This window comes from Pituophis catenifer, unplaced genomic scaffold (assembly GCF_029215685.1).
Source record: "Pituophis catenifer annectens isolate HBS135680 unplaced genomic scaffold, rPitCat1.0.hap2 SCAF_4, whole genome shotgun sequence".
In the NCBI taxonomy this organism is placed as follows: domain Eukaryota; kingdom Metazoa; phylum Chordata; class Lepidosauria; order Squamata; family Colubridae; genus Pituophis; species Pituophis catenifer.
This window is the reverse complement of record NW_027256884.1, coordinates 77,180,506-77,205,483: the sequence shown is the minus strand read 5'-3', so window position 1 is coordinate 77,205,483 and position 24,978 is coordinate 77,180,506. Positions and strand designations below refer to the sequence as shown.

Genomic DNA, 24,978 nt, shown 5'->3' with positions numbered 1-24,978 from the left:
TTATTGTATCCCACCTTTATTATTTTTACAAATAACACAAGATGGCAAACATATCCAACCTATTTTCCTCTTCCTATTTGGTCAGCTTCCCCGAATAAACATTTATTTTTAAGCAAACTTACAAATTCAATGGGTTAGTTCTATCGTTTTATTTTATTAAACTGCTACACATTTGTAGCAATATTGTTAACAGTGACCTCCTCCCCATCATTGTTAACAATGCTATACCTGAAAAAAATATTTAATGAATTAATATCCACTTGGAGCATATTGTGTACTTCTTGCAAGTAACTATTTTCTGTATTAGCAACTATGCAACTAAATAATAGAAAAACCCCAAAATTGTATTTTCGAGAACCTCTGCTTATATTGCCACTGAAGAATCATTTGACTATTAAGAGTTATGGTCCAAAAGAGATAGTCTATTATCTTGCAGGCTTTCCAAATATAGCAATTTGCAAACTGCAATTGATTAATGAAGCTAAATTTAATTACTTCAATTTTCTGTGGCTCACATCGAACAACGCTGTTTGATATATTCTGCAGGAAGAACAAGTCTTCTACAGCTGGCTAAGCGCCATGATGAAAAAGAAGCTATATGTTGTTCTGGGAACTGAAATGAGTTGTTTTAAGTGGAGTTTTTCTTTCGTTTTCTGAGACAGCTCTGACCTTCCTAAAATCAATCCGTTGTGGATTAACATGTAAAGCACTGTTGAATTAATTTCAGAAAGTGAATATGAGATCAGCCTAGGTTTATGCAAACCATCTAACTCTTAAACATACAAATGCTTCTAGACTTTCAATGAAAAGCTGTCAATAAAAAAAGGAGGGGATGTTAGGAGGATTTGAATCATGGCACAATCTATTAGGCAAGTTAGAGCTTTGCCTATTTCTATGGCATTGCTAATGCATTCTCTAGAAGTTAATCCTATTTTTAAAGACCTTCCCTGAGGAGTACATAGGCCGTGCTGAATTAGTACTAAAATGCATTAAAATTCTGAACGTTACAAAAGGCACACTATTGGATTCTGAAGTGCAAGGCTTTAGAGTATCGGTTTACTTATGTTTGATAGAAAAATATTGATGCGGAAACCCTAACAAAAAGAGTACAGACAGGAAGAAGTAATAAAAGTATATATACTAATGAATTGTATGATTCACTGCAGTAAATAAAAGTTATTTTGGTATGACTATTCCTTGAAGTACAGTACAGTAATATGAATTGTTTCCTAGTTTACTGGACTGATATATTTGAAACTTTGAGTCAGTTTGTAAATGAAGCTGCAATATAAGCCTGATCAATGAATAAACAAACAGAAATTAGATTCAGTGTGTGTGTGTGTGTGTGTGTGTGTATGCATAAGTTATTTTCAAAGTTAATTAAGAAATTAAACTATAATAAAATGTGTACATTTTGAACATTGCTACTGCGTTTTCAACCCCAAACCTACACATTTGCATAAAACAAGGTATAAAACAAGGAAAATTATAATGGGAAATAAAATGAGTTAAAGGAGGACCCAGATTGTTGCAATATCCTGACTTTGTAAACCATTTGTAAACACTATGGAGTTGTATATAAGTCTAAGTGTTATTGCTTTTATTAGCTACAAAAATATTAGTAACAGCCATCTTGAGTTATTAAAAAGTAATATAGGCAGCATAAAATTATAATATTTATTTATTTATTTTATTTATTTATAATTAAATTTATATACTGCCCTACTCCTGAAGGACTCAGGGCTGTGAACAGCCAAGAAGTAAAATATACATAATACAAACGTTAAAAATCATTTAAAATACATTAAATACTTTGGCCAGATTTAAAACACCCCAATTATAAAACCAATTTAAAAGCAATTAAAAAGGGAGGTTAGGCCAGACCAGCCTGCTGGAATAAGAATGTTTTGAGGGCGCGGTGGAAAGTGCGCAGATCTAGGATCCTCCGTATCTCCAGGGGGAGCTCGTTCCAGATGGCAGGTGCCCCCACAGAGAAGGCTCTCCCCCTGGGGGCCGCCAGTCGACATTGTTTGACCGACGGCACTCTGAGAAGACCCTCTCTATGGGAGCGTACTGGTCGGTGAGAGGCTATTGGTGGCAGAAGGCGGTCTCGTAGGTACCCCGGTCCTAAGCCATGAAGCACTCTAAAGGTGGTAACCAGAACCTTGAAGCACACCCGAAAGACCACCGGGAGCCAGTGCAGCTCGCGCAGGAGGGGTGTCACATAGGAGCGCCACGTCGCTCCCGTAACCACCCGCACGGCCGCATTCTGGACCAGTTGGATCCTCTGGGTGCTCTTCAAGGGAAGCCCCATGTAGAGAGCATTACAGTAGTCCAGGCAGGAAGTGACGAGGGCATGAGTGACTGTACATAACAAGTCCCGATCCAGAAAGGGACGCAACTGGCAGATCAGGCAAACCTGATAAAAAGTCTTCCCGGCCACAGCTGTCAAATGCTCTTCTAAAGACAGCCGTGAGTCCAGGAGGACACCCAAGTTGCGAGCCCTCTCCGTGGGGGCCAACGATTCGCCCCCAATAGTCAGTAATGGCATCAACTGACTATATTGGGATGTCGGAAACCACAGCCACTCGGTCTTGGATGGGTTGAGCCTGAGTCTGTTTCTCCCCATCCAGATCAATTAAAAGAAGGCTCCTCGTTATTGCTGAAGTGATTAAAAGAGAAGCATATGACAGAGTAACTGTATCTAAGGTGCATGCCAAAGGCTGGGGAAAGCTTTCCACCAAAACCTCCACTCCAAATATTTCAGATGAGTGAATAGATGTATCATAGACAGACTTATGACTCATTTTATGACTGTCATAAAATGATCGTAAAATCAAGTCCAGTCATGTAGTGTCAACTTATGACCATAACACTCACATTCCAGGCTCTATTGTGTAAATCAAGGATTACCTATACAATAATTAAATATGTTCTAAGATATTTAATTATTGTACAGATAATCCTTGACTTACAACCACAATAGAGCCCGGAATGTGAGTGTTATGGTCATAAGTTGACACTAGATGACTGGACTTGATTTTTGAAAATTTTTCTTAAGAAGTATAAATATACTTAAGAAAAATTTTCATCACAACTTTAGTGTAATCCCAGAAAATATGTATTTGGTTTAAGAAGTTGCTCACAGATGATGTACACAGCATAAGAAGAGGCCCTGGAAAGATAGATAAAAAAGTCTCTATGAACGCAACAATCAGGTAAGTGGAACCTGAGTAATTTCCAAGAAACTAATCTACGAAAAAGTTTCAGACAAGCCCCTCCTGGATTCAAATGAAGATAAAGAGAAAAGGAAAGAACATTCAGCCATACAAGACTCTATCACTATCCCTGTTCCAATAAAAGTAGTTTTTGACATGATATTAGTTTCTTGATCTGGCCTACCCTATATGGCTGATAGATGCTATGTGCATGCCCAGGCCTGCTCTGAAGCACCTTTTTTTAAAAAAATAGAAATGCTGTACAGTCATATTACATTTGAATAACTTCTTGAATGGAGCAGAGTTTGCACTTAATTTTCAATAAGAGAATATCAATAATTCAATGCCAAAGTAAGCCAATTAGAGAAAGATGCTACATTCAGAGTGGCTAAGAAAAGGGTCATCATAACCTACAAGTTAAATGTTCTTGAACTGCCTTTCATGAACAGACAAGAAATGAAAAACTATGTGCTGATAAAGCTTTTTATGGAACTTTCCAGTTTCAGTATTTATGCAAAACTGCATCCTAAGCAGATTTTTATAAAGTGAATTGTTTTAATGCACATTTTCCAACTTTACATTTTTCCCTAGTTTCCCTGCAAAACATCACTCTTCCTAATTGATATCACTTGATTTGATTTTGATGAAGTAAGCTGAACTGTGTTTGCAGAATCAGGTGTGCAGACTCTTTTTTTTTTTTTTTTTTGCTTTACCCACAGCCCTCCCTGCCCCTCTCCAAACAAAAAGCCAGTCCTGGCTGTCTAGATGCAAAGAATACTAGGGAATAGTGTATAATGGAGATGAATGAGCAAGTCAACCTTTAATCCTGAATTCTGTGAACAGAAATATAGTTTTGCGAAGATTTTGGACACAAGCCATAGAAGAATAACTGAACTAAATTTAGAAAGCCATACAAATTCTACTATCAAAGTAGAGGTCCATTTTTATCCAAAAATGAAATGCAAATTGCCAAATTTCACTTAAAGCATAATATTTTTTGTCTTGAAATAAAACTCAGAGGTATATATGCTTTTTATCCATATTTCACAGTCTTATTCTTATAATTATTTGTATTACTTCTTGATTAATAAAAACTAATTAAAATTTCTAATTGTTATTAGTGCAAGCTATGGTTTGAACTAATATGTCAAAACTAGAATGAATTTCTGCTGGATTTAGACCTTTTATTTTCTCTATTTTCTGAAATGGAAAAATCAAGAGAAATATTTTATATATCTATATCTATATCTAGCTATATCTATATCTATGTATATCTATCTACACATCTTTTTTCTACTATTTTTAATGCAGATTCAACTGTCTACTCTGTTTATTTCTATAAATGCATTTAGTAGTTAGATCATACATTAATTCACACACACATACACACACCAATTTAAATCACATATTAGCAAGGATTAAACCAATCAATGCTATATTTTTAAAAGGATTAAAAAGTAAAGTTTTAAAGTACATTACTGCTGACCTTCATCATAAAACAGAAGTGATCAATAAAGAGCTAATCTGTAAATCTGATAAGAGTAAATCTTGTTTGCAGCAGTAAGAATAAGCATAATTTACAACAATAATAAATATCATATATCCTAAACTATTAAACAAGCTGAAGAAACAACCAACTTTTCTTTGAATGAGTATCTATGTTTGCTGCTGAAAGCTTACAAAAATTTTCTATATTTGTGCAGTTTCTATAAATTTCATCTTTATTTATATTAAAAAAGCATATTGTCTGAGATCTTTTATAATTAGAAAAAGTTTACAACTTTAGCAACTGCTATTTTACACAAATTTTGCACAATAACAGTATGACAGCACAAATTATTCTATATATAATTATTCTAACCATGTGAACACAAAATTTTATACTACTCAATAATCTGAAATACTGTTAGTATGTAGATCAGGTATGTTCAACTCTGAACAGCTAGAAACGTGGCCCCATAAGCTTGCAAACTTTTAACATTATGTGATTTATATACATTAACTATATTATATATTTTATATGTGGTCTCTTCACTTAGGTTCATGCAAGCCAAAATGTTGGATAACCATGATATATATATTATGCTAAACTTAAAATTAAATAAAAGAGACTAGCTTGTGTGAATTAGGATACAAATAGTGTCATATTCCTCTCAATACTTATTGGAGGCCACTTTTAGAATTTGGAGAACTTTAAAGAAAAAGTCATCTAATTTCTTTTTCAAAATTAGCTCTAGCTTTCTGATTTTGTAAGATCTACCGTATTTTCTGGCGTATAAGACAACTTTTTAACACATGAAAATCTTCTCAAAGTCGGGGGTCGTCTTATACGCCGGGTGTCGTTCTCCTGTAACCAGGCAGACCAGCCCGAAAGGCTCTGATGAGCCTTAAATGGCTCTGGTGATCCCAGCTCTGACGATCCCAGCTGAGTTCCCTGCAACTCAGCTGGGATCGCCAGAACCATGGCTCTGACGGTCCCAGCTCTGACGGTCGATCCCAGCTGAGTTCCCTGCAACTCAGCTGGGATCGCCAGAAACCATGTAAAAGGAAAAAAGTTTTCCCGCTCCAGCTTGCTTACCTCAGCTGCTAGTCCCAACGCTTGCCTTGCTTCGCTTGCCTGAATCTATTCCATCAGGGTATAAATGGGGTATAAAAGTGCATTTATCACGTTTTTCTTAGAACAATTAGCTGAACTCTGCATTGTTTATCATTTATTTTAGTAAAACCTCATTATTTAGGTTAAATTGCTGTGTTGGCACTTTGCAATAAATAAATAAGTGGGTTTTGGGTTGCAGTTTGGGCACTCAGTCTCTGAAAGGTTCGCCATCATTGTTCTAGTACCTTGCCCTGTCAGTTTTGATGAGGGGAGAGTTGACTAATTAGATTTAATTTCCGTGATTAGTAAATTAATTTCTGTAGTAATTCATATGAAATTATATAAAGTAAGTATATGGGCTGAAACTGCATGATGCTTGAACCTGTATTTATGGTAGATGTTTTTATATTTATATATTGGCTAATATATTTATACAATTGATAATGGATCATTGAACAAATCAACCCAGAGTTCTCACTCACACAAATGATCAGGCTTAAATTATTCTATTTCTGTCATATTATGTGAAGATCTAGCTCTCTAGATATTACTTTAAAGCTGGGAAGGATGGAAAGAAAGAAGAAGACAGTGACCAGTGCCTGGACTCAGTTATGGTGGTGATGAGAATATCACTGGGGGACTTGAAAGAACAGGTTAGAGATAAATTGTCATGGAGAAGATCTGTATGTAGTCAATTAGAATTAAGAATGACTTGATGGAACGTATTTTTTAAAAGTAGGATTTATTTCCAATGGATTTCATTCTGCAGAAAAGGACTTGATTCTTGCACAGTGTATTCTATCCATGTAACCCATCTAAAAAGGATTGTATATTATGAGAAGTATCCATTTCTATCTTTCCATCATCTCCCAGATTTCTAAATCAAATTTAGACAAATTTTAATATTGCTGAAAAGAAGAGCAGTGACCAAAATGCCTTTCTTCCCATCCTCAAAATTAAAGATCCTGCTTCAATCAGCAGAAGAAAAACTGACTGGATACAATTCAGTCTCCACTAATGAGGCCACATGAGGACAGGGAACTAAGGTGAATCAGTGAGATACTGTTTTGCATCATGACTCCAGTATAGTTTTGGACTTAAGACTGCCCAATTAGGAAGCAACACTTTATCAACTTTGATCTTGAAAACTAAACCGGGATAGACCTGGTTGGTACTTGAATATCTATACTGTTGCCAAGAAAAGTGCATATATGGCTCAGCTCAGAAGAGAATTGTCCTTTATGCTTAAGTTTATACTATATAAATGGCTTGGAAGGATATGACAAAACAATTTTCTGAACAAGATAACATATTTGTGACATAGCGTAAGTTGTTCTCCCAACATTTCTCCCAAGACTCAATATTTAATCATTGCTTATTCACTTATCTATATTCCACTTCAGTGAACAACTTCTCTTTCTCCATCCCTTCTGTTCTTTATGTGCATACATATACCACTTTCTCCCCATCTGCACTCTAGAAGGAGCTGTTCTTGAAGAATATCCAGAGGCTTTATCTGGTTCAGAATGTAGCAGCATGGACAGTTGTGAGTACACATTGATAAATCCATGTTACTCATCTGCTTGATGAACTGTGCTGGCTTCCAGCATGTTTTCAGACGCAATTCAAGATGCTAATTGTCATTTCAGAAGTCTTTATGGCACAAGGCCAGGTAATTTGTAGGACTGCCTTTCTCCAACTGCTCAACAGAAGAAGTAAGCCACATGTCCGGTTTATCAGAGAGCGTCATATGACAAGACCTGCTGCATATTCACCAAGATCTGGTTGGCCTCAGTTTTATAAACAGGCTTTGGCAGTTTTTCTGGGCATGGGGGTCTGAATATTAATTGTTTATGTAAGGTGATGAGTCGTCAGCTATTATATACACTGTTAGTGTTTGTTTTTAGCTGTCCAGAGTTACTGTTTTCAGATAGTTATATAAATTGACTGAAATAAATATTGATGCTTTGCAATAACTTTAACTACTTTGCTCTCTGCAATGCTTCCCATTTTAGTTTAATCTCATTTCTTTTCCATTCCTAGTCTGTCCACCTCTGGTTATCTCAGGTGGGGGAGTCTTTGGCCAAATTGGTATCCATGTAATCATGTTGTTTATTACTGCCTGAAAGGTCTCCCTAGTAACCCTGTAATATGTTATTCTTGCCATGCATAAGGGGTAGCTCTACCATAATGCCACAAACTGGGCCATGAGATAGTATATGTGCTAAGACTTTGCATGTTATTTGATGAAAGATTTGATGCACGCCCAAAAAGACATATCCACATTTCCCAAGAAAATCCCAAATGTGATTAGATCAAATCTTTAAAAAATCTTTGCATTACTTTGGGGGGGGGGGTTGTGGGGATGTGTGGAATATAGCTATTTGTTTTAAAACATATCGGTATATTTCTTTAAACAATTATTACTATGTTACTGTTCATAGAATTCTATTAGGCAGTGTAAAAGCAGTAGCAGTCATTATAGCTTAGTCAAATATCCATGATTGTAGATGACTTGCAGACTTTCTGAAACTGTACTTTAGTTAGGAAAACACTTCCATCAATATAAATTAAAAAATCTACTCATTTCTGTCATTTTGACCTTTGTTGATCTTTTTAATATCTAGTTACTTTCACATGTTACACTTTTGCTGGGAGGCAGAAAGGTCTTTAAAAACATAGGTTTTTGTTTGGACAGTTAATTTTTTTTATTGTTATGTATCTCCAGTGGTTAACAGTAGGTAAAGAGGGTGCTTTTAGTATCATACTTAACATTTTTTGTCCTTCACATCTATAGAAAATGGACTGCACAAATTTTGCATTATAAAATTGCTATTTAATCATATTAAAATAATACAAGTGGATAGTTTATATATTATTTTAATTAATGAATGCAACTTAAAATGAATGGAAATCAGAATAAAAGTTAAAGTCTTGGCTGCATCCATAAAAGTGTAAATTCATATACCGTATTTTCTGGCGTATAAGACGACTTTTTAACACATGAAAATCTTCTCAAAAGTCGGGTGTTGTCTTATACGCCGGATGTCGTTCTCCTGTAACCAGGCAGACCAGCCCGAAAGGCTCTGATGAGCCTTAAATGGCTCTGGCGATCCCAGCTGAGTTCCCTGCAACTCAGCTGGGATTGCCAGAACCATGGCTCTGACGGTCCCAGCTCTGACGATCCCAGCTGAGTTCCCTGCAACTCAGCTGGGATCGCCAGAACCATGGCTCTGACGGTCCCAGCTCTGACGATCCCAGCTGAGTTCCCTGCAACTCAGCTGGGATCGCCAGAACCATGGCTCTGACGGTCCCAGCTCTGACGGTCGATCCCATCCCAGCTGAGTTCCCTGCAACTCAGCTGGGATGGCCAGAGCCATGTAAAAGATAAAAAGTTTTCCCCCTCCAGCTTGCTTACCTCAGCTGCTAGTCCAACGCTTGCCTTGCTTCGCTTGCCTGAATCTATTCCATCAGCAATCAGCAATCAAGCAAGCAGGGAGTTGTGGACTTCAACTCCCAGAATTCCTCAGCCAGCAAAGCAAAGCTGGCTGAGGAATTCTGGGAGTTGAAGTCTACAAGTCTTAAAGTTGCCAAGGTTAGAGATCCCTGTTCTATTGGGTAAGTTTTTTTCCCCTTTGGGAGCTTTAAAAAAAATAGTCAATTGGGGTTTTTTTAGTTGTTCTTTTTTAGACCTAGCCATTTAAAGTTTAGGAAGTTTTAAATTTAGCTTTCATATAAAAATAAAAATAAAATAAAATAAAATAAAATAATATTTGTGCAGATTTCTGAGATTTAGCCCAGGAGCAGTGCATCCACTCTCAGATGGCTGCCGGGGAAGTGGGACATCCCAATGCAGGCAGCTCTGCAGGAAAAGAAACTGCTTTTTTTTGCTAAGCCAAGCTGATGCAGGGTCGCATTGTGGCTCAATGTCGTAATGGGCTTCAGGAGGAGGACGGGACCCCGTCTCCCACATTGTGAAGTGCACAAGTGAAAAAGTTCACTCAATCAATTCCAACTTCGTGAGATCTTGAATCAATTGGAATTGATTGACTGAAGAATCACAATGGAGAAACACGATTGGAGCTAGGTTGGGGCGACTACGCACGTACCCACAGAGTGGGCTGTGTGTGCCATGTCTGGTATGCATGCCATAGTTTCGCCACCATGGCACTAGAATATAAATTGACAGCAAATCATACTACCTACTAGCACTGATGATGTTACCTAGTTTGGGTAATGAAATGTCTGCAAGAAAATGAGCAAGCTCAGAGAGCACCAAGGACCCCTCACAAACACAGGATAGCACAAAAAGTCTGCAATAAATAATGTAAAATTGTTTAATTTTCTTTTAAAATAATGTGTTCTAAAATATGTACATTGGCAATATGAGATTACTGCTGACCTAATAAATTATGATTACTTTAATTCTATTACATGCAAAAATGAATCTGGTGCAAAACAGCTGAAAGTTCATTAGCTGTACTAAGAGAAATGATATATATTATGTAAAAAAAGCTAGCAAGATTCTTTTTGAAAATTCTGAAAATATCCAAGGCCGATTAAAAAAATGAAATGTCTATATAATTACAGCTGCTTTGGTGGGCAATATTATGGGTGAAACAGATGTTTGTAACCTATTAATGAAAGTTTTTCAAACATCTGCTTACAATTTGAAAGCAAATGTAAATACAGCACAGAAGGTCAATTGTGCCAATTAAGGTCTGTGCAAATCTACTGCTGGTTTCTTTTCAGCTTATGCTGACTCTTTTTAGCACAGGAAATAGTATTTAATAGCAGCTTTGTCAATTTTGATTGTGATTTTATATAACAACAAACAATGATTACATGCCCTGTACTTTAGCAAGTAACCCATTTTCCTTCCTTCATTTCCTTCATACCTACAGCACACTACCAAGTGCACTAAGATGTGGTAAAAGTGTCATAATAAGTTGATTTTCATACGTAAAAGCTTAATTTCTGTATAATCAGATCAGAAATATTCCAAAGAGTCTTCAAATGCATTCCATCATCTTCCCTTAAAATGGCAGAAATTCTTAGATGTCAAAATATATAAGGGGGAAAAAGTGAATCATGGCTTCCTTTCAGAAAAAAAAACAGAGGTTTCTTTTTTAAAAAGGTTTATTGTACTTAAACTGTTGTTATCACCATAATACCGTGTTTCCTCAAAAATAAGCTCTCCCCCAAAATAAACCCTCCCCAAAAATATTTAATCGCATGCGCAGCTGGTCCCCTCCATTTCCTCTGGTTAGGGTTAGGGAGACAGAGCTGGAAATCAGGTAAGATGGCAAGAGGATCTCCGTCTTGCTCCATGTGCCCCAAAATAATAAGACCTTCCCGAAAATAACGCCAAGAGCTTATTTTGGGGTTCAAAAAATATAAGACAGGGTCTTATTTTCGAGGAAACACGGTATAATGCCAAGTATCTGATGGACTTACCCTAATTTGTGCTCTTATCTCTTTTTTTGATTCTTGCAAACTAAAGAAGTCTATTTTCTCTAATTATGCATCAGTCAACGTCAGACACACAGATACCCTCCACATCCAGCACACACCCATACACATTTCAGAGATCAGCCAAAGTTAAGGTTAATGTTTTGCCCTTCTTCTAGAATGTACCAATCATGGTACGCGGTAGATTTCCAGAACTAAGGAAGTGATTCATAATCAGTTTTTTCTACTGATAACAGGAAAAAAACATCATCACAGGAAGAAACACCATCACAGATGTAAACTGGTTTGACTTCACAAAAGAGGCAATTTTCCAAGCCTTCTATACAAGTGGGAAGAAATGAACAAGACTTTTGTTGCCCTAATTACTTATATATAGGTTTCTCACTTAAAAGCAGAATATTCTCTGAAATTCTCAGAAAGAATTGACATGATTGTTGACAACATTAGCTTCCTTTTAAGGAATGCTATTAAACAGAATTATTGAATTTTTATTTATTGGATTAACTGTTTCCAGTCCAAATAGTGAAGGAAATCTGACAGATTGCATTCAATATATGATTTTACATACCCCCATGTTCTTGACATGATTTAAAATATTGCTATTCTAAGAATTGTGAATTTTGTGCAACAATAGAATCATAGAAACAGATGTGCCTACTTTAATTAATTATAGAGATGTGTACATTTGCAATCCCATACATTCATAAATACATCTTCTAAACCAAAGCAATGAATTTCTGTATAAATCAGAAGTGGTATAAAAATGATATGCCCTAAATATGAAGGCCCATTTAATATCTGATAACCATCTTACAAGATCCTTATTTCTAGCACACTGTAACCTTGAAACTATATTCACTGACTTCTAAATGAGAAATGTAAGGCTTCTTGACCAGTTAAATCTGAAAGCAAACATCAGAAGTCTCAGAATGCATTCCCATCAATTAGGTGGTGTCTTTACTCAGCTTACCCCAATGTCACTTTGAAAACTTAGTGCATCATCTATCTTGCCTGTAACTTATTAGCAAAGATATCTTTAAAGTCAATATATTTTCCAGCCAACTTTTTCTGTAAAAACCCAAATTTATATTGTTTGTTATAAAGAGAACTGATAGTAATCCATTCTAAATTTAAAGGTTCTTTTTTATATTTCTATATTTTCAATAAAAAACTGTACCTGTCAAACTCAGAAACTACCAATCTCTATTCTATAAATTACATTCTTTTAAAGGTTTTGATTACAAGTTATTTCATTGTATTGTATGAAATTCTTCCCTCCCAATATATTTTTGTTTTATTCACTAGCTCTCAAAATTCCTGAATTTTGATATCCTAGAATTAAGAGTCTGCAGGTTACAAGAGCAATTGGGACCAACATTTCCATCACTAAGCAATGGAGTTGCCTGACATCACATGATTACATTGCAATCTTGGCAGTCCCCATTGCTCTCATTAAGTGAGATCCATGTGGGTCATTACATGAGGGCAACATATGCATTGACCCAATTTCTTCAGAGTTTTACAGCATATCTTTTTATTTAATGTAAATCATAAGTTTGTCATAGTTAAATGCTCACAGAGACTGAATGGCCTTTTAGCTAATTTGATACATCCTGATCAGAATGGATTTGTCCCTACGAAATATACCAGAGATAATAACGGATATATTCTGAATGCTGTTTATATAAAAATGACTATTATTTTCCTTGATGTGAGGAAAAACTTCGATAATTTTGAACGGTCAATTGTGAAGAAGATGAAAGGTTATTACATGAATACAGATTATCTACAATGGACAAGAAGCCAAGATAATGGCAAATGGATTGATATCACAAATTGTATCATACCTTCTAATAATTGTAGAAGGATTCATACTACCAAATGTTTTATGATGAAAGGGATATGTTCGGTTGCCCCATTTAGAAACTTGTCAAGATAAAATCCCAAATTTTAGGATCAAACTGTGAAATCAAAAACAAAATTATATGCTGATGACATTATACTTACAATTACTCAACAGAAGTACTAGAATCAATAATAACAGTAGTATGGTTTGGTACTAGGCCATTCTAACATTGTCCCTCCTGATCTGAGGTGACAACAACAGACAGATTGAGAGTGGAATAAAATAAGGCCATCAACTCGTAGAGATCTACTGATACATAAAACATTAGTCTCACATCTCGCTTAAGTCTAGGAAATCAATTTGGAATAACATACCAGTCTTATGATTTAGATGAAGAATGGCAATTAAAATGAGCATCCTTTAATAACCATAACCAAACAGATCCCACAGGTCCAACAAAACTACTTTCAGGAATGCAGTTGTCCTAAAAAAACATGGAGCCTGAATAGAATCAAGACAGGCCATGCCAGAACTGAGGCAAAGTGGGGAATGGCCAAAAGCCTGCAATGCAACTGTGGTGCATTGCAACGAACAACACATAGAGTTCAAGAAAGTACTTTCAGGAAATTTCAAGGCACCTTGGATGATTTCATCATAGCCACCCCAGAAACAGTTAATGGTGAGCTTCCTTAGATATCAAATTACATCTAGCCCAGGGGCGTCAAACTCAAGGCCCATGGCTGGATGCGTCACGTGCTGGCTCTGCCCCCACCTGGTTAAGCGAAGGGGGAAAAGTCCTGATATGTCACGTGCCGCCGCCGTGATGATGCAAGCTAACCTATGTGATTCTGATCTAACCTATTGTGATTCTATGGTGCCATATTATGGTCAATTATCATTGACCATACTAAAGAACTGACTGACTAATCTAATAGACTTAAGAATAATTATGTATTCTTTGTTTTTTGTTTATTTATATCATTCATTTATTATTTTAGTAAATAACTCAAAATGGCAAACATAACTAATATTTCTTCCTCTTCCTATTTTCCCCCACAACAACCCTTTGAGGTGCGTTGGACTGAGTTTGAGTGACTGGTTGAAACTTATGCAGCTCACTTTTATACCTAAGATAAGACTAGATCTCAAAGTTCTGTGGTGTTAAGTACTCATTCCTGGTGTTACTGGAAAAACATGACAGTTATTTTAAGAAGGAATAAGTTAAAGTTGTTCTGGTTGGGAGAAATAAGTGCAGTAAAATTAATACCTCACCAAGGGTATTGCATGATGTAAAAAAATGTGGGAGACTGGCAGAACCAAACTTTTAAAGTAGATCATTAAGCTGTTTTATTGGATTACATTGTGTATACCTTCAAATCAGTCTTGAATCTCATGCTGTTTGTTTGGCAATTTTTTTTGAACTGGTTTATCAAGGTGGGACTAGAACTCAGCATCTCTCAATTCCTAGCTTCCTACTAAACTGGCTTTTTCAAACATTATCATCAAGCATAAATTTATTGAATGGATATACCAATTATTTTGAAATCTATCATATTTGGTGTTCTAGAGCAGGGGTGTCAAACTTGATTTCACTGATGGCCACATCAGGGTTGTGTTTGACCTTGAGGAGTGTGGTCAGCTCGACGTCAATCGTGTCGGGAGTGCCTGTGGTGGCCTGAGTGCTCTGCCAGAGAAAACTGGCTCCCGAGCTCTGTTTTTGGCCAGTGAAAACGGACCTCGGGAGGGCCGTGTGAGGCCCTCCCGAGGTCTGTTTTCACTGGCAGAGGCACTGCGGGCCTGTCCTTTGCTGTTTCCATGGCGATCCCACTGGCCAGATCTAAGCACCACACAGGCTGGATCCGGCCCCCGGGCCTTGAGTTTGACACCCCTGTTTCAGAGGATTAATTTAACAACTCTGGAAGTCTTACAAAGATAACAATAAAATAATTTACATGATTAAAAACAAGTGATAAATGATATTAAAAATTAAAATTATAAATTAAACAATGCAATGTATATTTTAGCTTATCCCTAAATTGTAATAAGAGGGTTTAATTCAAATTAGTAAGAATTTGTTTCTACCCCTGCTGAACAAAAAAAAAAGAATTAGACTTTACACAATATGAACATTCTTAAAATTTCTCCTCATCCTTTCTGCTATTTGAATAAATATTACACTCTCCTACCAATCTTTCTAATGAAAACATAAAAGAGAGAATATGGCTATTAGTTATTGGGCACTGATTACATGAAGCTGCCCTGAGTCCTAAAAATAAAATTTTTAAAAAGATGAAAATAATTCCATACTACTTGAACAAAGAAGAGAAGAAAGTTAAGGCTGACATTCTTCCTTCATACTGAGAAGTTTCTGTAATGTACACATGAGGGGGTCCACATATGTTCTATCCCATTATTTTGCCAGCTAAGCTATTTATCCCAAAATAAACACCTTTTCAGATCTTTCCTAATATGGCTAACTTCTGAAATAATGTACAAACTGATACATTTTCTAGAAAAGAGTATATTTATATGAAATGGCAGTGATGTTTTGCATTACTTTTTTATGAACATTTTAAGTTGATCAATATTTTCCTATTATTTTTGGTTAGATATTTTCCCTTATAAAAATAATTTATTTAGATTAAAAATCTGATGTTAATTTAAGCAACGGGCTAAACTATCGCTGGAGCAAACACTGTTGACCCAGCCTATTGATATTACTACTTCCTTCTAAATATTTTGACAGTATATTTAAATATTTATTCTTTCCACCCTCTTACTTTGCATTATTGTCCCACACAATGAAGTGTATTGCTCCTTCTTCTCAAATACTAATTAGTTCTTCAGTCAACAAAAAACTCTATGTTCCTGTTCTAAGTGTAAATAATTTCAACTGTGAGTTGACTATGCTCATATAAATATGATCATCTATATAATTTCCTTTCTTAAAAACTGGCAAATAATCATTTATCTTAATTCTTAAAAAAAGCAAAACAATTATTACTGCAAAAATAATAATCCAAGAATAGTTATAGTCTAATTAATTTAGATTTACACTATTCCTATCAAAATGCATTCCTGGAGCATAACATACATCACAGAAAATGTAACGAACAGGTGACCATTAACCATCAACAATTTATCTTGTGTCCTAACCCCTGATTAAATAATTTGCTTAATGTCTTCAGGATTTTTAGTGACATTCTTTTTAAAAAAATTACAGGATAAGTTTTATTTTATCTTTTCCAGGATAGAAAAAAAGTATTCAACAACTGATATTAAAGATAGAGACAGAGAGAAAGAGAGAGAAATTGTATTTAAAATGTTTTAAAATGTAATCAAATTTGATATATACATTATAATGAAACACAATTACCCTTCCCAAATTTTAATAAACCAACCAACCCTAGGCTGTACTAAAAAATAACCAAATTACATACACAAAAATTAAAATACAGCACTGTAACACAACTCAATAAATAGCAGACTCTCTTCTTCAAATCAAAATATAGAGTACAATCCATGTACTCTCCCAAACCACATGAAGTCTCTCTTGCACACGTGGACTTCAAAACACATTTATTGCCTGTATTACAATAAGAAAAATATAGGCTACAACATAGCCAGAATGCTAGTAGACAATGCACTTTCCCAGACACAAAACAGCCCTAAACCTTCTTTCAATTCTTGGGAAATCATCTGTCACTTTTCTGCAACTAACTTTATTCAAGGCCAAGATTTTCACCAGATCTTTTCCAACATGATTTATTAAAAGGTAAATAGGTTTGGCTATAGAAATTCAAAGAGAAATACTTCCATTTTACAATTCAAGCTATCGTTCAGTTTGTCAGGGCATATTTCACTTTAGTTCTAATACCTCCTCTCTTAATTGTTGGGCTAGTTGCCTCTTCTCAGACAAGTAAGGAATGTACTGGTGCCAGTATTTCCCAACTGCTGCCTGAATCCCTATCAGATTATGAATACAGCATTATATTTGATCATCTTTCACCGCATATATGATATTTATCTTTGTAGAACTGGCAACAAAAAAACTCGTCACTTATTTATTTCTAATATTTTCTTTTAAACGCTGAATACCTAAAGCATGCAGAAATGTTTTTCATCCCACTTTTCATTTCTATTTCTACTATACTTATTAGTGACTAGAAATCCCTTAATGACATTTTGTTGAAAAAAGGATGATAGCAATAGCACTTATATACTGCTTTAAAAGCTCTCTCTAAGCGGTTTAAAGAGTCAGCATATTGCCCCCAACAATCTGGGTCTTCATTTTACCAACCTCAGAAGGATGGAAGGCTGAGTCAACCTTGAGCTGGTGAGATTTGAACTGCCGAACTGCAGCTAGCAGTCAGTTGCAGTGCTGCACTCTAACCACTGCGCCACCTCGGCTCTTACAATGTTACCCAGTTTTGATAAAGAAACATTTGCAAGGAAACAACAAAGCTTTGAGAGTACCAAGGGCCCCTCATTTGAATCCTGAGCTACGAATAGTCTCCTCTATCAGTAGAAAAAAAATGAATTTGGGATTTTTGGATTTGATGATTGGAAAAGATAGATTATAGAAAGAAGGAAATTATGATGTAGCCTTAAAGAGAGAGGGTAAAATATAAATGCATTTATAATTGCTGTTAAGATCGGAAGTCACTTTTTGATATTTTTTTCTTATTCTTTCATTTCTTTTCTATTATCAGTTTTCCTTTTCCTTACTATCTTTTTTCTTTAAATTTATATTGTTTTTACCTTTTAAAAATTTTAAATTAAAATGAGTAAAGTAAGATACTGTATCCAAGGCAATACTTGTGATAACAGCAACCAGGGTGGAACAATAAGGCCAGAGTTTAGCCAAACATTTGAGAAATATTAACCCTTAATATGAGTTATCTGGTTAGCATCATAATTTCTATCTTATTCCATACTCCAAATGCAGTTAGCAAACAGTTCTGATCATGGAACATTTAGATAATTATATTTAACTGGATGTTGTTGCATTTTAAGAATAACAATATAAACAAAGAAACTAATCTTTTCCTGATTTGCCTAACTAGTCAAATATAACTAGTCAAACTGTTTATGCAACATATTAAATTGACTAAGCCAGAAACTTTTGTGGTTTGTTAGCTGCTGCCACTTGCAGGGCTGGGCATCAGGCATACGTATTGATACTATGGCTAAATGTAATGTACTCATGTGTTGAATGTTTATCTCTTTTCCAAAGAAAAGTTGCCATACAAAGGGTGATTAATTACAAGCTGTAGGATAAAATGCCAGGCTCAGGCCCATTTCAGATATAATGATTTAGTCCTATTTAGTCCAATTTTGGACTTGATTCAATAAGCCAAACTTGGCTTATTGAATCAAATCCAAAACGTGTGTTCATGCAATTTTTCCTGGCCCCTCCCCATATTTGCCAGCTTCTAACAAAGCTTTCTTGTGTTCTTAAACAGTAGGTTTTTAAATGATGTTTAAAGCAACATAGTTTTTAAAGGTGGATTTTGGATCAATTACCATTTAAAATATCTAGAGAATATTAGATGTCTATTGAGATTCTATCCTCCAGGTCATGGTTGTCCCAAAGGAAGTTTTTCAAAAAGCAACTGGACTTCGTTTTTCCTTTTGAAAAATACCTTTGGAATAGAGAATATTAGGTTGCTGCCGTTGGCCTACAGAAAAATTATAATAAAGCAGGACAAAATTTTAAAAGGGCATGGCTCATCTCATTCGATCTACTTGAACTACACTAGTACATCTATTATTTAGAAATAAAAGTAAACATGCTGTAAGTTTATAAACTGATTTATGTTTTAGGTGGTTCTGGAAAGAACAAGATCAGAGACTATTCAGTTTCTCTAAAACATTTATACTAACAATTTTTCTTATATTCTTGGGACTACATATAGCAATAGCATTTAGACTTATATACCACTTCACAGTGTTTTACAGCCCTTTCTAAGTGGTTTACAGAGTCAGCATTTTGACCCCAACAGTCTGGGTCCTTATTTTACTGACCTCGGAAGGATGGAAGGTTGAGCCGGTGAGAATTGAATGAAGAGGAAAGATCAGGCCGATGTATCATTGGCCCAGACTACCCAATGCAAAGAGGAAAGATCAGGCCAACGTAGCTTCGGCCTGTCTACCCAATGCAAAGAGGAAAGATCAGGCCAATATAGTGTTGGCCCAGTCTACTTAGTGTGTAGAGGAAAGATCTGGCCAGTGTAGCATCGGCCCAGTCTGCCCAATGCGAAGAGGAAACATGACAGCAGTTTGGGGAGTGGGGTCAAGTTGGCCACATCCACCCAGTTGGCCACGCTCACCTGGCCCCTCAAGGTCAACCACAACCCTGATGCGGCCCTCAGTGAAATTGAGTCCGACACCCGTTTTAAGACATCCTGGGGCATCAAGAATGAGATGCAAGGGGTTGCCATAAAAAGAGACTTCAGGAAACAAGAAATTGATAGTTTTGATTCTTATCTGTCCCTCATGAGTTCATATTGTGTCACTACTGCCACATCACTACAAAGCTCACAGCAAAATATCTTTTTGAAGGCATTTTAAAGTTGTGGAGGGGTAAGAATATCTATTGCATAAGCATGTTTCCTATTGCACAACTTTGGATCCATTCAAAGTTGTGTTTATACAGAGGTCAAAAACACAATTTCCCTTTTTTTCTTCAGGCAAACAAATATCAGGATGCAAATAATCAAGAATCAGTTCTTGATAGTGTATGAAACTTTAAATGCAGTCTTTCTTCTTCAAAACATCTACTGCTCGATAATAATAAATTGTTAACTATTTTGTTCATATACTTTAAAAACAGTTTTGATATGAAATGAACTATAATATTTTCAGTGGGTTTTTTTTAAAAAATTGAGCTGTCATGAATAAGGTTCCTTGCACAGGCAGATCTCTTGGCCATCCACAAATTCATATCATACAGTACTGCAAGTCATATAACTAAATGTTTTTAAAAAGACTCCCAGTCAGTGTAATGACTTGTTTTTGATACAGACAAGTACATTTTACAGGATTCCCTATTGTGGGCAACTATAAAATCAACAACTTTTTATTTAGTAAACTGAAATCATGCTTCTTTCATCTTTACTTTAATAGCAATTAATTTCACTGATTTAAACAGGTTTTCTTTCAGGCCATTCATCTTAGGACTTGATTTATTCCTTAAATTATTTCTAAACTTCCAAGTGTTGTACTATTCTAATTATATGCTTAGAGACCATGAAGAGAACCATAGAAGTTATGGAAGCTAACTAAGAAATTTTATTTTTTGTAAATTATAGAAATTGTGCTTTCAATATCCTCAACAGTCATGACTATGACAACTTTGAAGGCATTATTCCACAATGATAACCTCAATGAATTTAAAATATTCCAAAGTAAAAGTCATAAAGCATTACTGATAAAGCTAAGTTATTTAATATTTAAATAAATATCTATTCTGTAATTTAATTATGTACCCCTTAATTTACAGGGACTAACAGAGGTGCTACTTAGTTTACTTGTTAGTTGTACATGTAAATATATGCCAACAATAATAGAGCTTGTATAATAATATGTGATACATCAAAACAGGCCATCTGGAGAACTAATGAATAATCAAGGGACTCCAAATTAAACTATAGAATTTTTCTTAGAATCTTTAGGACAACACTGTCAAGTTCAATCTAATCATTTAGACTCTAGAATCAATTTTTCAAACTTTATGACAGGTCTAATAGCTCCCACCTGTTTCTCTCGTTTGACTTTTGACTGGCAAGTTACCAGCTAGGGTGGAAATATAGACAAAGAACCCTATTACACTCCGGCTGTTTCTCTACTGTGAGATCACTCAGCCATTAAATTAGTTCCAGCCCACTTTTGCTAAGTCTTAATTTTGAAAGATATATAGTGTTAGAGGACGGGGATAGGTTTTATGTTCAACTTGTAAAAGGATTTGGAGGCATATCATGCATAGCAATAATATAGGTAATTTAATATTAAATATCTATCTCAATCTCAAGTAAAATATCTTATTACAATGTTTATTAATTTACATATGTTCATTAGTTATTAAGTGACATAAACTTAGAGAAAACTTTAAAATTATGTTTTTGTCATAATTAATTGCTTACAACCTAATTAGGAAACAATCATATTTAAAAGCTTTGTCTTTTTTAAGGTTTATAAGTCATTTGAAGTATTACAAGGCAGTGTATCTTAATTTTGTAAACCACACTGAAATAAAATTGTGATATAAAAATGTTTTAAAGGAAATATGGTTATTTTTTAGCAACTCAGCTTTATTAATGCATATAGGATATAATCTTTAATCAGTATTATATGTGAACTGGTAATTCACTGAAACAAGATAAGTATGCTAGTGTGTTTCAAAAATCTCACTTCATATGATTATCAATTATAAAGATAGTTTATATTTATACTTTATATTAATAGTACAGCAAGCCTTGGGTTCATATACTCTCTGGCTCTTTTAATTGTGACTTACTATGAGGAGCATAAATTTAAAAGCTTTTCTTTCTGTTTTAGATTAATTAAAGGGTGCTAGAACATATTACATTTAATTTTAAGCAAGTTTAAAATAAACAATTTTTCACAAGTTTTGAAAACTGACCTATTTTTATTCAATAGTACTTAAAGTTAACTATAGTTTAGTGTTTGGGTGTAATGCTTAGCAGCTTAGGGTTAAAAGTGAAAAGGCAAAGTGTAATCCCCTTGACAGAATAAATAAACTATGTTTAAAAGTTGATAGTGGTTTCAAAGATGCAGGTGTCCCGATGTTCAAAGAAAACAAACATATACTATCCAAGTGTCAAATTCAAGGGCACAAAGCAGCAAGACACTTTAACAGCAATATTTAAACCACTTCAACAACAACAACAAAATAAAACTAATAACCTATAAATAAAGTGCAAATATATGAACACATCACAATCATGATAATTCAAATGAATATACCATTCAAGGATGTTTCATATAGCCAGCGATTCAACTAATTGACTATGATATATTTAATTAATGATTATTTAATTAATGATAATCAGTTACTAAGACATAACTGAAATATATTTTACTTTTGAACTAGTTTAAACAAACGGAAAAGTGTATTCTTTTCTTTTAGTTCTAGACCCCCTGATAATAAAGCAAATATGTATTTTAAAAATCAGAAAATGTTGTTTTTCTTAGAGAATCAATTCCTTAGGAACAAAATAGAATAAATATAATTTATTTATGATTTTGCATCTCAGCATTACAGTAAAAATCTGTATATCAATGGCAGAGAATATTTATAATTCAAGGTTGACCTGTGGGGTCCTTGGTGCTTGGTTGTCTTCTTGCAGACAATTCATTACCAAGCTAGAGAACATCAACAAAAAACTTGGGTTGCATAATAGGTTTATGCGAGATTTTGATAGATTTCCTTTCCTCTTTCTTGTCATTGCATTTTTCATTTGTAGTGCTCTGCTCCAAATTGTCTAGTTTTGCCAAGCCATTTTGTTCAATTCTTCTGGTGCTATGTTCAATTATTCTTTTAGCATTAGCACTTAAGACTTATATACAAGACTTATATACCACTTCACAGTGCTTTACAGCCCTCTCTAAGTGGTTTACAGAATCAGCACATTGCCCACAACAAGCTGGGTCTCATTTTATCGCCCTCAGAAGGATGGAAGATTGAGTCAACCTTGAACCAGTCAGGATCAAACTCCTGGCAGTGGAATTCAAAGGTAGCTTGCAATACTGCATTGTAACCACTGTGCTACCACGGCTTTTTTCAACAACATTGGGCAGGGGGGTTTATAAGATAAAATGGGGGTCTCAGCACCTAGATTGAAGTGCTGCTATGATATGCACATACTCTGTGTGTGCAAGTACACACGCGTGTCTTTGATCATGCTACTGCAATCATCATCTGACTTCCTGATTCTCCTATGGATGCTGCTGCCCTCTAAACTAGTCCTCAGGTATTTAAGAGATAAAGCCATTAATTCTTTTCCAGACTTTCCCCCACATTTTAAAAACTTTATAGATCCCAATCTTCAGTGTGAAATTATGGATGGATATGAGCACTTTTTTATCTTAATCATTATACCTCAGCCACCCCCTTTAGGAGTAACTGGCATTTTTATTTAAGAAAATGTTGTATTTGTTATATAACGTGGTCACTTAGAGAATCTGTAGAAAAAAAATCTTTACCATTATATCAAATATCAAATGAAATAATGGGTTATTTCTATAGACATAGAGGGAGTTAAGAGAATTCAACTATAAATTTAACATTCAACTGTGCTCTCAAAATGCAAGATGATAATGGGCCATAAACTATGGTGGCATTGTTAGTAAATCTCTGATCTTCATTTCCGGGCAATCAAATAAATATATGTTCTAATTATCTTATGCACTTCAGAAGAGCTTTCAGCATAACAAATTAAATATATGTTTTAATATGATTGAATCACATAACATACAGTATGAGAAAACTGAAATTTGGTATTAAAATAGCAATATTCACAATGTCCACTTGCCCATCAGCTCAGTTGGACTGCATTGTGAAAGGGTTTATCCTGAAAATTGTATAATGCACATTCATAATTACAGCACTTTAATTGTATTTGACCAATCAGAAATATATCCAATCATACTAACAAAAAGTCAATGAAACCTAGTACAGTACAAGTAGTAAAGATTAGAAAAACATGACTGATATGTTACATCTTCTAAAACAATATAAGGAGATATGGGATCAATTCAGTCAAAATTACTATGATCACAACTGGAACAAAGTTCCTACGAAATTACAAGATTGCAATAAAAACAACTTGGGTGAAATAGGAAGAAGTTATCTTCTAATAGGTTTGTCTGAAATATTATCTGATCACTCATATTCATTTGGACAATATCAACCACCATTCTTGTTATTTGAAAAAGTGCATTTTTATGGATTGCTACTTGATATTGTTTTATGAATTGTAATGAATTTAAAGCCCAGTATCAATATCAGAAATAGAAAAATAACATAGTATAACATACTAAAAATGGTAATGATACATGACAGTTCATACCTTTAAATTTTCTAGCAAGCTTTTGCAGTTTCTTACCACTTATTTTCAATAAACTAAGAGAATAGAAGTCCCAAAGAAAATACTGCACATTTTTTTTGCCAAGTCTCTTTTTCTCTCTCATAGTGAAATTAATGTTACCGGAATCTCTTACCCATCAAGGAGATTCATTGTAGTCGATGTAACTTCAGAAAACAAGACTATTTTTCCCAAGATTCTGGTATCAAGGTTTTGTTTATATCTCTCAAAACTAAAATTTTCAGATGAGAATGCTTCCGTATCAGTAACTACTGGAATGAGCAAAGGTGTTATTTCCATATTTTCAGTGCAAGATGATACAAACTTAAGAGACACCTTGCTGGATGTGATTAATCCTTCTGTGATCATATTTCTTCTGAGCAATTCTAAAAAAGTATTGTGGAGAATCTGTTTGATATAAAATAAAATTACAAGACAGTATAAGATACACATATCAAAACTAAGACTTCATTTCTGTTCTCCAAAAGGACGTGAACCCACATTAACTTCTTATTAAGTATATGATGTCTTAGCTTAATTTTATATGAATGCATTTTGGAAAGCGTTTGGCCCACATGATTAATTGGGATAAGTCCCATCTACTTACTTTGGGCTAAAATACATAATCCAATTATTAAAATGGGTTTTATAATTTCTACTGATATTAATTACTTAGAATTCTATATTCTCAAAAATATTTGTAAATGTATGGAAATAAATGTTAAATATTTGAGAAAA

The 24,978-nt window shown here is 34.7% G+C and overlaps 1 protein-coding gene across 1 annotated transcript in view; it reads right to left on the bottom strand.

Moving 5' to 3' along the window:
- HLCS (holocarboxylase synthetase) overlaps positions 1 to 24,978 on the bottom strand; it is a 60,866-nt gene that overhangs the window by 17,653 nt on the left and 18,235 nt on the right. Inside the window, exon 6 of the mRNA XM_070943516.1 lies at positions 24,377 to 24,648. Coding sequence (XP_070799617.1) covers positions 24,377 to 24,648 — 272 coding nt within the window. The remainder of the gene's footprint in view (positions 1 to 24,376; positions 24,649 to 24,978) is intronic.